The sequence below is a fragment of the Sinohyriopsis cumingii genome, chromosome 4, assembly GCF_028554795.1.
Source record: "Sinohyriopsis cumingii isolate HCF-2022 chromosome 4, ASM2855479v2, whole genome shotgun sequence".
Classification (NCBI taxonomy): Eukaryota; Metazoa; Mollusca; class Bivalvia; order Unionida; family Unionidae; genus Sinohyriopsis; species Sinohyriopsis cumingii.
Genome location: NC_142964.1, coordinates 35,710,430 through 35,724,982, shown reverse-complemented (window position 1 = coordinate 35,724,982; position 14,553 = coordinate 35,710,430). Strand labels below are relative to the sequence as shown.

The following is a 14,553-nucleotide window of genomic DNA, read 5'->3' as shown; positions in this document are numbered from 1 at the left end:
ATTATTTACATCTAAACAGATATATAATTAACAGCAATGGGATAATACTTTACTGAAAATCCATTGCTGAACTACAGTTTGGTAACTCATTTCGCCCTCCATATGGGTGTACTATACTGGACCTATTCTCCGCATGCTCAGTGAGCTATAACCAACAATAGCAGTGAACTACAAAGGCTATCTCTGCAATTGTATCCAATATAATGTTAAACTTGCACATGCATCCTTCGAAATCATCAGTAGGTTACACATACATGTACATATACTGTGTGCAATCAGCTGCTTATTCCAGCAGCCCTTATTAGTCTTAGCTGTAACGTTCTTCTTTCTATCTTAAAAATGTGCATGCTTAATAAAGTCATGTGCATGGTAATTGGGGTAATCGTATACATCATAGACTATAGTGTGTGATGTACAGTCATCACTTACTGTAAAGACTAGAAAAATTCTGTCTGTTACAATATGTTTCTTTGAGTGCACCCTCCCAAATCCTTTCTGCAGTTACATCCCTGGAAAAGTATGCACCTCCACTCAAGTCCAGTAAATGACAAGATTTGGTGCCAATCCCTCTGTCCATGTGGAGACCACTGATATGACTTTTGTCTTGTCATGGTGTTATGCTGGTACAACTGGTTAAGGTCATAGTGTTGCCTTTAGCATATTTACAGCATGGCATTTCTAGTTCAATGCACCATTGTAACATGTATTTTGTTCATGACGTGAACTATTTCATGTAACTACGAATGACCCTATTAGTTAAACATAATTGTTGCACTTAAAATTTCCCAGTTTTAATTCACAGATATGTAGACTTATTTCGGCAGATGTGACATGAATGTTCATTCATGCGGAGCAAATATTGTGTATTACCATTACAATGTGTTGTCCATGGATGTTTTATATTTAACATAAAACATTTTGATCACATGGCATGACTACTTGCATCTTAAGTGTATAATGCCTTGTGTAGTTTATTTTATTCGTAATCATTCATGTAGAAATCTGCAGAATCAATTCTTTAGCATGTTTTGTGTTCTTAGGTCTTCATGTTTAAACGATTATGTCACTCTCAGCATATAAAAAGTTTGATACTTGATTTTGATTGGTCAGTAATTCTTTCTTGCCCAATGATCGCAAGCGCTAACTTCTGATTGCTCAATAATGATAGTATAAAAGGAGGTCAGCATTCACAACCTTTGTCACTCTTCAGTCTCTGTCAAAGGCATGAAATCTAAAATCTTGCACTACTGTTTTGATACGCTATGGCTCAACCAACCTTAAAATCAGATGTGGCTGTGGTAAAAATGCACAAGTTGTACATCTAATTCCATTGCATAAAATAACACTAGCAGAGTGTTATTTTGTGACTTTAGTAAGATTATGTGTTTTGGACTTTTTTGTTGTTTGTTTTGGAATTTAAATAGTAGGTGAATAACATACATCTGCATCTAACAACTCGATTTATATTCAGTGCGCTTATAATTTATTATTCTAAATTCATAAACATTATTTTGGTACTTTATTCCTTTTATATAATGTACACTTTTTGTGTGAAATTCATATAATAGAACCTTGTCTTCTGCTTGTGAGCAAACCATTGAACCAAGATGGGTAATAAATCATAGAGGTAGTGAACCAGACATGCTTGGTGCACTCTTGCACCCAAACCTGAAACTGTGAACCAGAACCATAGGCTTTGGGTGCATCTGCACCCAGACCTTAGACACACTGAGCACCAAAGACTGAGGTGCACCAGAAATAGTAAACCTTAGCCCAGATTAGGTTCTTTTATTTTTGTTATTCCCCCCTTTTTGTCAATGAATAAAGAATAAATGGGAACATGCTGAACACCAATAGCTTGCATGACCCAATAATAACCATGTTAACCCAGCATATAAGAAATAACAAGATACATATGAGTATTTTAGTTTTTATTGCTAGTTAGTTGCTTGACACACTGCATTCACATGCACTTGCATGCTTCAGCTCTACATCTGTATTTCAGTTAGAAAAGCATATGTAATTGCTTGCTGCCTGCTGTTAGTCATAACTTCAGTTAACAAGCTTTATTAACAAATTAGTGTTCTACTGATTCAGCTTACACTAACAATGCTTTGGATCATAATGTATTGCATCTAATAATGCTATCTATACATTAGTCACACTATAATTTCACAACCATTTCATGTAAGTCACTTGATTTCTTTCCTTCATCTTTTCTGATATTAAATACTGTTACCTTTATTTTTGGTGCCTCTGCTGATTAATTGCACCCTTGGAATAAGATCTTTCTCTTAGAATATGATAGTATATCGAATACGATAGTATATCCTCAAGCAAACCAAAAGCTGATGACAAGATGGACCCTTACTGAATCTGTCACCCGTTCATGAAGGGTGACATGATAAAGGAGACACAGTTGTATTGCTAAAACAAATCTAAAGACATGGATGACATCTTTTTTCACTTTGAAGGGCTGGGTTTGTTAAATATTGGATGTTCTTCAGATGTAGTTCTGATTGGGTATATATTATCAAAAACACATATTCTATTTAAAAAAAATATTTTTCTCCACTGCAGGGGGATTGCTACATCATTTGAGGGAAAGCATGGTAGTATACGGTACTGGCTGAAAGCAGAGATGGACAAACTCTGGTCGTTTAACCACAAAACCAAGAAGGCATTCACTGTAATAAGTCCAATAGATATCAACAAACCAGAATACCAGGTAATGACCTATATGAATGTGGTTGGGCAAATAGTGTCTCCTCAATCCATCCGTGTGTCTGTCTGGTAAAGTTTTGTGTTTCTGTTGGATTTCAGGCACTTTGGTGGCATGCGAGTTCCTTGAACACACTGCTAGTTTATAAGCATGAAATATTGGAGAGTCAGCCTTGTTAATGTTTTTGAGATGGGCAGGGTTGCCAGCTTCTGCTTTTTTGTATGTTGTCACTATAGTAAAGACAGTTTGATTTTATTAACTCTTTTCCTAATATATGTGTGCTTTTAAAGAAAATGGGAGAGGCAGAATATTTTCATACTGCTTGTCAGCAAGTGTGTTTTATGAGTTTGCAATTATAAAGTGCTGTGTTATAACTTGATTCTGATTCTGTGGACTCCATGACCAAAATCATGCCAATATGGGTTGAAAGAAAACAAGGTAAAGCTTGGTCTCATATCTTCATTTCCTTTTCAAATCAATGTTATTTGTCATATTTTGATAGTACCTGACATACTTTGGTTCATTATATAATGCTATTCTCAATATATCATGATTCTGTATATATAGGTGTTCTCAATATTTGACGGTTTCATGTATTTGTGGTTCTCAATGCAATGTAGTTTGATACATTATGCAGTAGGTGCATATGGGCCCCAACTACTGCGTTATAATGAGGGATGTGTTTTTGCATGTGTGTACGCTGACATGTGTATGTTGATGCCAACTCCTATACTTCATAGAGGCAAACTAAAATCTAAAGTCTCTATCTTAGATCATGTAGAACTTGCATAGAAGTCTAACTTGTGCACACACAGGTTGACAAGTTTTAAAACAGCAACCCTCCCCTACTCCCACACCGATATTAGTATGCAAGTTAATAAAATAAAAATTCAGACCTGAGTATTTTTTGCTGGAGCCTTCATGAAGCTGGCAACCCTGGACATGTAAAAACACTGACTCTCTAATATTTGCTTATGAACTCTCAATGTGTCAATAAAGTGGGTGTGTTTTATGACCCCATCAAGCATGCATTAAGGAGTTTTCATTGAGAAAGAGAGCACAGTGAGGGCACTGAATGATATTCATCGTTTCCCTTATAAATTAATGATCATGATTTTAAGTTTTATCTTTCAAATAAAAATGTTTATAACATTAATGTTATCAGCAAAATGTCAAATGAAAATACAATGAATCTAATCATTGAATTCTTTTGTGGAAAGGGAGTGAGAGACTATGTGCTGGATACTCAGTTTTTCACAAGACATTCATTCACCCCCCTAAAAACCAAATAACTATGTAAACAGTGCCATATATTTGATGAGGAAGTTTAATATCCAGTGACTATTTATTAAAATAAAAAGACTAAGGTTTTTGTCACATGTATGTCTTGTCAGAAGCAGATGCATTGACATTAAAGTCCCATTGTTCATGATCACCTTATTATTCCTATGAGTATATTAATATATTTATCTCAATATATTTTATTAAAAATGAATTGCTGGCTTTTTTCATCACATGGGAAGATGGATTTGGTTGTAAGTGATTAGTGAGAAGGGATTAGGATTCTTTTTGTAAAGCCTGAAAACAATTGCCTTGCATTGGTTTTCTTTTGGGGTGGGGAAAGAAAGAAACTGTTATGTATATTTCAATTTATTTGAAAATTAATGTATATTGCAACCCCCAAAAATACTTTACTCAAAAGGAATAGAGAGTTGTACCATGCTGGCCATTTAAAACTCTGGTTATCATTAATCCTGCCATATTTGGCAATGACTTTTGCTATAACACTTCTTGCAGTATTTTAGTTCCTTATGATCTAATAACGAATCTCTCACCTACTTATGAACAACATTAATTTTTACCTCCATGACGATGTTTGACAAGTAGTGCACATCCATAATGACGATATTTTATGACTTTGAAGATAGGTGCAAGTTTTGGGGGTAGATTTTGCCAATAAAGGTGGGGCATTCTTATTTTCAACCAGTTGTGAAATTTGAAACTATGAGAATTGTAAGGGCTGTGAATAGTATATTACAACCTGGAAACCAATGTGAATGTACCTTATTTACACAAAATGGTGGACTATGTTTCTGATTTAGGTAGTGATTATGAACAGTGAAGGATTGTAGGAAATTATCATGCAAGCTCTGAGTTTTCAGGCTGTAGTGCTGATGACACAATTCAGACATCTCTGACCCCAAATCAGAGTTGGGTTTTACCCATGTGGACGCAGAAAGCAAGGATGCACAAAATGGTAGTTGTCACAAAGTTCCAAGGCCTAATCTTCCTGCCAGTCCTAAAATACTAGCTGATTTTGAATTTATTTTCTGCATGATAATTGATGGTTGCACTGATACACCTTCAAAGTGTTGATGTGCCATTTTAAAAAACCACCGAACCAAAACCACCTCTTCATTAGTTGCTTTATTCAATTTTGGCACAATGTTACTACAGACCCTAAAACAGGTAATGGGTTATATTTTATTTATGGTGCTTTTGCAGTGATACCATTCATTCATCATTTCCTATCGTGTTCATTTGTTTGTAATGCATTTAGCAAAATTGGGGTTTACATTGTCAGTTGTATAAAATGGAAAGAGGTATTGCTTTTGTTTCTTATCTTATTAAAGTGTTTTTTAACAAAATAGAAATGGCTTAAAATTCAAAAGACAATTGAATTTATGGTCAATAAAAATATAATTGCAATAAATATAAAAATATGGTTGCACAATATTTGTCAGAAGACTTTACTTCTTTACTTTCGTTTTGTAATTTAAACCAATGTACAGATAGTACCATCAGCAATATCATCACATGATAACATCAGCAGATGTTGTTGGAATGATTTCACAGCTTGTAATTAGTGAAAAAATTGTCAAGTTAAAGAATGAAGAAACTGTCCTGAATTATCATGCAAAAGGACTTCTGACCATGAATTATCATGCAAAAGGACTTCTGACAATGAATTATCATGCAAAAGAACTTCTGACCATAAATTATCATGCAAAAGGACTTCTGACCATGAATTATCATGCTAAAGGACTTCTGACCATGAAAATTTATTGCTTGAGTCACTGGTAAATATATTTTTCATTCCATTAATTGAATGTATTCCCATTTCATTTTAGTTTATTATTTATCATTTTGCATTTCAATTCCCTATATTCTTGATTGCATTCATCATTTCAGGTATCTTCATTCAGTATTTCATTTACATTCTGTCTGCTTTTGGTTTTGTTTCACTGGTAATATTACCTGTTTCAGGGTCTGCATATGCATTTGATTCAAATTATGAGACTTCCTTTTTATGAGCACAAGAATGAAAACTATGTCATTTTAAGTGTTCACAGGTGAAATATCTTGTAGTTTAAAAGGTATCTACTTTTTGGACACATATTTTCTGTTTTGTTTAGATGTGTGTGGAGAGCAGCGTGGAGAAGACACTATGTTGCTGGCTGTTCACTTCAGGGCCAATCTCCATCACTGCCAGGACAGACAGGAAGGGATATTGTCCAGGTTTGAAAGAGTTATCTCCCATGTTTCACAGATCATCATGCACATTTGGAAGAGTTATTTCCGATGCTCTAAATATGTGGAAGAGCTTTCTTCCATGTAATGAACCTATAGTCCCCCACACTCCATGCAAGTCCATCCATTGACTCCAGTGTTTTGAAACTTGTAGCACTCCCCAGTGTAAGTTCACACTCCCTACTTTTATAAAATTCTCTTAGATTGGAACTCTGGGCCCACCTGAGCATTTTAATGGAGCTCCTCTCTTCCTTCTTGTGTAGATCGCAACATGTAACTTTTTTGCTAATGCTGATTTGTTTGTTTCTTGATCACTTAGGCACTTTTAAATAAGTAAAGGTCAGATATGGACAGAGGTGTACCTAAAGTATTTGGCACCTGGGGCAGATCATTCCTTCAACACCCCCACACATACTTTTAAAATATAAACACATACAAAAATATATTATGTTTGCAAGTAGATTTTTAAACAGTACAGTGATGTCATAATACTAGTATTTCAACTCTCCCAATGGCCCCCCCCCCCTTTTTCTGGCTATCACCTAGGGCAGACCACCCCACTTGCACCCTCATTATGTGCACAGTAACATTAATTCTAAATTGCAAACTAAACTTTGTGGATGACTTGCACTTGAAGTAAGGAAGAAGTGAGTTGAAATGTCTAAGGTAATGGTAGCTGTGGCTGAAAAATAAAAAATAGTTTCTTCACAAAAGCTTCAGATGTCAACCATGCACCTACAGCAGACTTTGTGGATGGCTTGAACTTCAGATAAGAAAGACGCCCATTCATGTTGGGGTCCAAAGGTTAAGGTCTCTGTAACAGAAGGAAAAAATGTTGGGTTTTTTTTTGCATAATGAAGGCCTACTGATTTGGGGGTAAAATGAGCAAAGGTCATGGTCATTATAACTGTAAGAAAAATTAGTTTTTGTACAGCAGTTTCTATTCTAGAGTGAATTCCTTAAACAGACTTTTTGGATGGCTTGTACTTTTTGTAAACCTTCAGATTCTCAGGCCTGAAGGTTAAATGTCAAGGTTATAGCAAGTCTGGAAAGAAAACAATGGTTTCTGGACATTAAGTTTAGTTCAAGACCGTATACCTTAATCAAATGTCAGGGTCATTGAAACCCATTGGTAGAGTTAGGTGTGCCCTGCTAATGCCTTCATAGAAGTCTGTTGTACCTTCATAGAAGTCTGTTAAACACAGTGTTGTGCCTTCATAGAAGTCTATTAAACACAGTGTAGTGCCTTCATAGAAGTCTGTTCAACACAGTGTAGGCATGAAAGGTGCTATTCGAGATATTTTTGTTTATTTGTAATTTTCCTAAGGATTTAAGAAAGATATACAAGATGTTAACATCAAGTAGGACATGGAATAAGAGTAGTAAAGAAATGTGTTATAATTTTGAGTGAAAGTTTATTTGCCTCAGTTTACTGCAAAATATCCTGAAAGAGTTATTATTGTAAATTCTGAGAACACATATATATATATATATATATATATATATATATATATATATATATATATATATATATATATATATATATATATATAGTGTACTTCAATTTTCATTTGGTGATAGCTCATTTGGTAGAGCATCAGAATTGTATCTCAAGGGTCATGGGTTTGATACCCACCCAGGCCAATCTGGGCCAATACCCACCCAGGCCAGTCTGGGCCAATACCCACCCAGGTCATGTCATGTTTGGTTTGATGCCCACCCAGGCCAGCCTGGGCCAGCTGCCTTGGCATGTCCTTATGGAAGATATTTTGCTCCCATTTTGTCAATATGATATAGAGAATAATGTGTCGAAAGTGCCATTAAAAACCAACCAACCAACCTTTCAGTAGATGTATCCTTACAGGTATTATGTCATGTAGCTTTTAAGCATCACTTCCTACCAAGATATGAGAGAGAAAAAATTATTCCTATGCACTTATGTATGGTGTTGTAGACATATACCCTTGAGGATGAAATTTGTTGAGCAGGGAACTTGAAAAAGCCATGTTACATCCTGCAGAGTGTGACCATCAAGTGGATTACCATATCCCACAATACTGCATATGATGGATTGTATGAATCCTTTATTTCATTTTCTTATAGGTGAATCCATAGCAATATCAGCAGAGTTTGACAACCATTCTAGAAGAACAGTCATCCCCTATGCTGCACTATACCAGACTCAAGCCTTCTTTGCTGGTGGGAAGTCTAGAATAAGAAGGACCAAGTTTACTGTTCTTACAGGTACAAATGGGCAGTTGTGTAGTTACCTATCTTGTGCAGGTACCTGGTGATCTCTGAGCTTTTTCTTAGACATTGATGACAAGTCTGTGCAGGTTTTTTTGCATTACATAGTGGAATCACACGTTTTGCTGTCTGTTATAATTAAATTATTGTCTAACCTGGCAATATGACAAAGAGAGTTTATGGTATGGAATCACAGTCATGCTTTCCTGTCAGTTAAATGTAATTATTGTCTCAACTGGCTATATGACCAAGAGAGTTTATGGTGTGAAATCGCACACGCTTTCCTTCCATGGCAGCCAGGATGACAGTCTTAAAAATGTTGTCACTATTCCCTTGGAATTGATGATCATAATGATGTATCGGTTTTCACCAAGTCCTAAAGGTAAAATAAGACTTATAATGCAAATGGTGAAAAGCTGACATTTAATAAATGAACCACAACAGCTAATTCTTCTCACCTCAGAAGAAGATTGGAGATGGCTTCAACACTGGACAGTTATAAGGAAGAAGTGGTCTGCTCCTGAATTCCTGGGGAAAAAATTCACTCAGTATAGTGTCAGTCCCTCAAGAGACTCTTGTTTTTATTTTCTGGTTGTCCAGTTTTTAGTAACCCATGAGATAAATCATTGCTTTTTGTACTAGGGAGAGCTGTCAGTCAAAATGATGTGTTCCACATGAAGTTGTTCATCTTTTTTAATATGTGAATTTCAGGGTCAAAAGAACACGCTCTCTTACCAGTGTCCATCTGATCTCCATTATGTCAGAGATTTCAAGTAAAATTCGACTGCTAGTTGTCTGTAAGAAGTATTATGGTTGCTTCCATTCTGAATGAAAAGCAGTGTGGTCGGAGATGGATTTGGAACATTTTCCCATCCCCAAGATAGACAAAACATACATAAAACAAAGAAATATGCATTCAGTAAAAAAAGTTTCTGTATAATATGAACTCCTTTTATTTCAAGCCTTTGATCAATGTTACACGTATTCAACCCAATTGCCAGGTTTGACAAGGATAACATCAAGAATCTTAATGAAGATAATATTTCATTAGTTAATACCATAATATTTCATTAGTTAATATCATATTTCATTAGTTAATACCATAATATTTCATTAGTTAATACCATAATATTTCATTAGTTAATACCATAATATTTCATTAGTTAATACCATATTTCATTAGTTAATACCATAATATTTCATTAGTTAATACCATATTTCATTAGTTAATACCATAATATTTCATTAGTTAAATAAGTTATTCATATGCTTTCAAAAATAATATATTTCCTATTGAATGGCATGTGTTGAAAGTTACTAATACAATGATGACTGACAATTTGATAAAGTGGATAGCAGTCCTTGCAGCAACTAATTCTAAGAGTCCAGTTGTGGAAATTGTTTGTTAGATGTACTTTATCATCTAATGCTGGAAGGCAGTATGATTTAGTGGCATATGGACTTGCGATCAAAAAGTGATGAATTTTAGTTTTGCCTTTATGTGGTAGTCCACTTTTGTAAGATTTAGTGTACAACTTGGAATGATGCAATCATAAATTTATGATATCTTTCATATGACATCACTTAATGCTGAGAGAGATTGGTCATAAAGTGACAGTTATGAGTAGTGTCTTGTATTGAAATGATTAAAAAATTCTTATACAATTTTATTAATCACAATAATGTGAAAGAACTTGTTGGAGAAAAATATGCCAGATCTTCGAAAATAGTTTGCTATTTACAACCTGCCATAAATAGGCTCTGCAGGATTACTTTTGACGACGAACCAATGAGACATCAATAAGTGTGTCATACCAAAAAACTTGCTCACAAAATACCATTTTCTTTATGTGCATTTGATAATGGGAGTCTAAACTTCAGTCTGTGCCAATTTTGTGAATATTTGTACTTGCTTAACTTTTGTTTTATGGCATTATTGTAAGAGTACTTTTTCCATCTCTTCTACATAATGTTCCTTACTCTGGATCGAATTCAACGTAGAGTAGCAAGATACACATCAGCCTATACAGCTTTGTGATTTTGATACATTTTTAAGCAGTTATTTACTAGGAAATTTAAAAGAGACCATCTGTAACACTGTTTTTATATTTTTTTCTCTGTTCTTGTTTTTTAGGGCTGCCTGTTGGTCCAGGGACACGTGGAAATTGGGACTCCCAACTTCTGAAAATCCCAGCAGTTTCCCCGTCCATTGTGAACTGCTGTGTCATGAAGGTCGATTACTTTGTTAAGGTAATGTTTTCTTTTGTATGAAGTAAAGTCATTGTTATCTATTGATTTCCTGGTTGCCACAAACTAAAAATTTAAATGCCATGTGAACTTTGTTCCTTCTGTAGCAACACATGTTTAAGTGCCCAATGAACAATGTTCCTTCCATGCAGGCAAAAATTTAAGTGTCAAATGAACAACCTTCCATGCAGACACAAATTTAAGTACCCATTGAACAGTGTTCTTTCCGTGCACACACAAATTTAAGTGCCAATGAACTATGTTCCTTTCATGCAGGCACAAATTTAATTGCCCAATAAACAATGTTCCTTCCATGCAGACACAAATTTAATTGCCAGATGAACAGTCTTCCTTCCGTGCAGACACAAATTTAAGTGCCCAATAGACAATCATGTTCCTTCAATGCAGGCACAAATTTAAGTGCCAATGAACTATGTTCCTTCCATGCAGACACAAGTTTTAGTGTCCAGTGTACAATGTTCCTTCTGTGCAGACACAAATTTAAATGCCCAGTGACAGAGATGCTCCATGGGCACGTGATTGTGTGATTCATGCAAAATTTGTACAAATTTGCACACTTGGAAAGCGTTGATGTGAAATAATCCCCACAAATTAATTTCAGGTTGCACATATGAACATAGTCTCTGCACAATGTGCAACTTTATTGAGCTGTTCACCCTTAAAGTACTTGTAAAAATGTAAAAATATTTAAAAGCTTGTCGTGAGATGTATTTTTGGCAACTGTTCACAACCTGGTTTCTTTGACATGATGAGTTGTTAATATAAATTTGATTGGCACATTTGGCCCTGTAGCAAACATTGCATCAAAGTCTGAACCTTGCATAAAGAAAGTTTCTCAAATGCGTGTGTGTCATACGGGCTATCAAGAAGACCCAAAATGGCCGATTTTCAGCCTTGTTCGATAGATGACAATTTAGCTCGGCAAATGCAGGCTGATCATAGTAATGAAGGGAATTTATTTTTAAAGTCAGGAAGTATATCAGATTATAGGATCTGTGAAAGTGTTAAAGTAGATGCCAGTGAGTGATTTTGAACCAAACATTGGTGTTAATCTAGAATCCTATGTACCTGCTGGATGGACTAAAACAGGTTGTATGATGGTCGGTCACCCCTCATTTCAGCAGTATTTTGAGATGTAGAAAAGGCAGACAATCCAGATTAAAATACAAACAATTTCAAAGCAGAGTGCACTTTTCGTTTCTTTTCTACTGACAATTTAGCCCTGCTGGATTATTTGCTGCAAAACCATATAGTTACGATAAATCTAATAAATAATAATCTTAAAATGAAATTAAAAAGTGAAGATATTTATTTGATTAAAATGCATGCTTGAACAAGAAAACTATGGCATTAATTGGATCTAAAATCCTAATACAGCATTACAGAATAATAAATCAGCCATAGTAGTCTGCAGAGTGCTAATTCACAACAGTTAGACTTTGGCAGTGCTTATGATAGTGAAAAATCATTTTTTGAAGCAGAATTCTCCAAAAGACAATACCTGTAAGCTGTGAAAAGGTGTTCTAAGTACAGAACAATATTCATAGATATGAAACCAATTAGCTGAGAAACAATGAACAGATTAATGTTTATACGACTAGAGGCAACATCTTTTAAATATTTTGATTTCAATAGGGGTCTTACAGAGTGGATAAAGAAGAAAGAGACTGTATAGTGAAGTGTTATGTAAATGATGAAGTATGGCCTTTTCCTCCTCCCCCTTGGTGTTGTTCTACTCCCCCCTTATGTATGTATGACAAGGGGAGAAATCCCCCTTATGATAAAATCCAGAAAGCATTTCTGCAATGAACAATGTTCCATTTTCCTGATCATGATATGGCAGTAATTCGTTAAAAGTGTTGTTAAAGCCAACAAAACAAAATTTATTTGTTCTGCTGAACCACAAAATGTATAACCATGAAAATGAACTCACATTAAGTCCTTTCCTACCTTCTTAAAAATGCCTTCACAAAAGTAGGTACAAGTGTTGCTGAAGACCTCTCTTGCCCAACGTTTACCCAAGGATTTAGAAGAAAAGATTGCTTCGTTCCACAAGTTTGTGATGGATAGACGTGAGGAGGACGAGTTTGACACAGTTTGAAGAAACAGTTGTGGTGCAGAAACATTGTGCCAGCAATAATACCTGGAGGCTGCACATCCAAGTTGCAACCTCTTGATGTGAGCATCAATAAACCTGTCAAGAGCTACCTCTGCCACAGCTGGACGGAATACATCAGGGATGCTACGAATGCATTAATATCATCTAATGAAAGCAGCAACGGATGGATCAAGACAGCCAGCAAACAGACTGTATTGGACTGGGTTGTAAATGCCATGGACACATTGAAGGAAAAGCACACAATGATAATTAAATCTTTCAAGGTGTGGGGCATCAGTGTCAATCTGAGAGGAAGTGAAAACGCGCTGATCAAAAATGACAAACAATTAAACAATATGGACGATGATAGTGATACAGAATTTGAGGGCTTTTCACCCGAGGACCTACAAAAGGCTATGGACAAGCTACTTGATATTGAATAATATATTTAAATATATTACAGCATTAAATCATATTTTTTTTCATTCTCTGATATTGCTACTTATTGTGTATGGCTTAATATAACAGTGTTTATCTGTCTATCTGCATACATACATACATACATAAATATATACATACAATTAAATAATTTAAATTATATTAGTTCATGGAAGTTCATGATCACAATAAATAATTGGCTACCAAATGAAGCGAATTTTGTTTTAGTTAAATTAATGGTAAACACGCTGTGAATTTTACAATAAAACGAAGCAGCAGATCTTCCTAGATTGTGTCCGAAAACATAAATTGTAGAAAAAATTATAGCAAAGCAATGTCCGAAAACTTACAAGGCATTTAAATATTATATTTTCCACCAAAAAACGGTGTCTGAAAACATACAGTAAATACAGTATGTAGATTTAGATGACTGAGTTTACAGTGTTTTGATGCAGCTTGCTGTGTCTAAAGTTGGCAAAGAGAAAATGATCAATTTAATAGATGTATAAATATTGAAGAATAATTGTATCTTAATACATTTTATGAATATTCCAATAGGATAATTTTGTATTCATGCTTGCTTTAAATGTTCCTAGCAAGACATTGTGTTTCTCAAAAATTATTGTATTATTATACATATCCTAGACCTAATAAGATTCACTGAATGAATTTTAAAATGTATTGATCTTAAAGTGACAGACTAATGTACATTGAAATTTGACTTGTAGGACCACTGTTATAGGAGACTAATAGCTGTCATGTTAGACCAGATTCTGAATATTACACAGATCATTTACTATTAAAGTTAATAGCCTTTATTCAGAGAGCATATGTGTCTTGAGAGACAGTATTTTATTCTCAATATTTTGAGAGGTGATCTCACAAGACACATAATTTAGTATATTAGCCGTGTTCCTATTAGCTGGCTAATAATTTGTTATGATATGATTGACTTCATTGTCCAATCAACATGGTGTGATTAATAAGAAGATTGAGATTATTGATGTAATTAAAGGTATTACTGGGACATTTTTGTGCAACCTAGAACTTTCATGTCTTTAGGTTCATACTAGTTAATAAATACCAATAGACTAGTGGGGCCTCAAGTGGCAGAGTGGTCTAAAGTGCTCTCTGATACGGATCACTGCCATCTCACCTCTGTTTGCATGGGTTCAATTCTCAGATTTAGCCAATGTGGGTATGTGAGAAAGCTTGCCAGTAGCTTCTCATGGGTCGGTGGTTCTTTCTG

At 35.0% G+C, this 14,553-nt stretch overlaps 1 protein-coding gene across 2 annotated transcripts in view; it reads left to right on the top strand.

Moving 5' to 3' along the window:
- The window catches only part of LOC149800927 (arrestin domain-containing protein 3-like), a 51,534-nt gene that overhangs the window by 12,598 nt on the left and 24,383 nt on the right, over positions 1 to 14,553 (top strand). For both annotated transcript variants that reach the window (XM_089954989.1, XM_089954988.1), the window contains exons 3-6: positions 2,581 to 2,728; positions 6,139 to 6,241; positions 8,357 to 8,497; positions 10,635 to 10,750. In XM_089954989.1, coding sequence (XP_089811115.1) covers positions 2,581 to 2,728; positions 6,139 to 6,241; positions 8,357 to 8,497; positions 10,635 to 10,750 — 508 coding nt within the window. The remainder of the gene's footprint in view (positions 1 to 2,580; positions 2,729 to 6,138; positions 6,242 to 8,356; positions 8,498 to 10,634; positions 10,751 to 14,553) is intronic.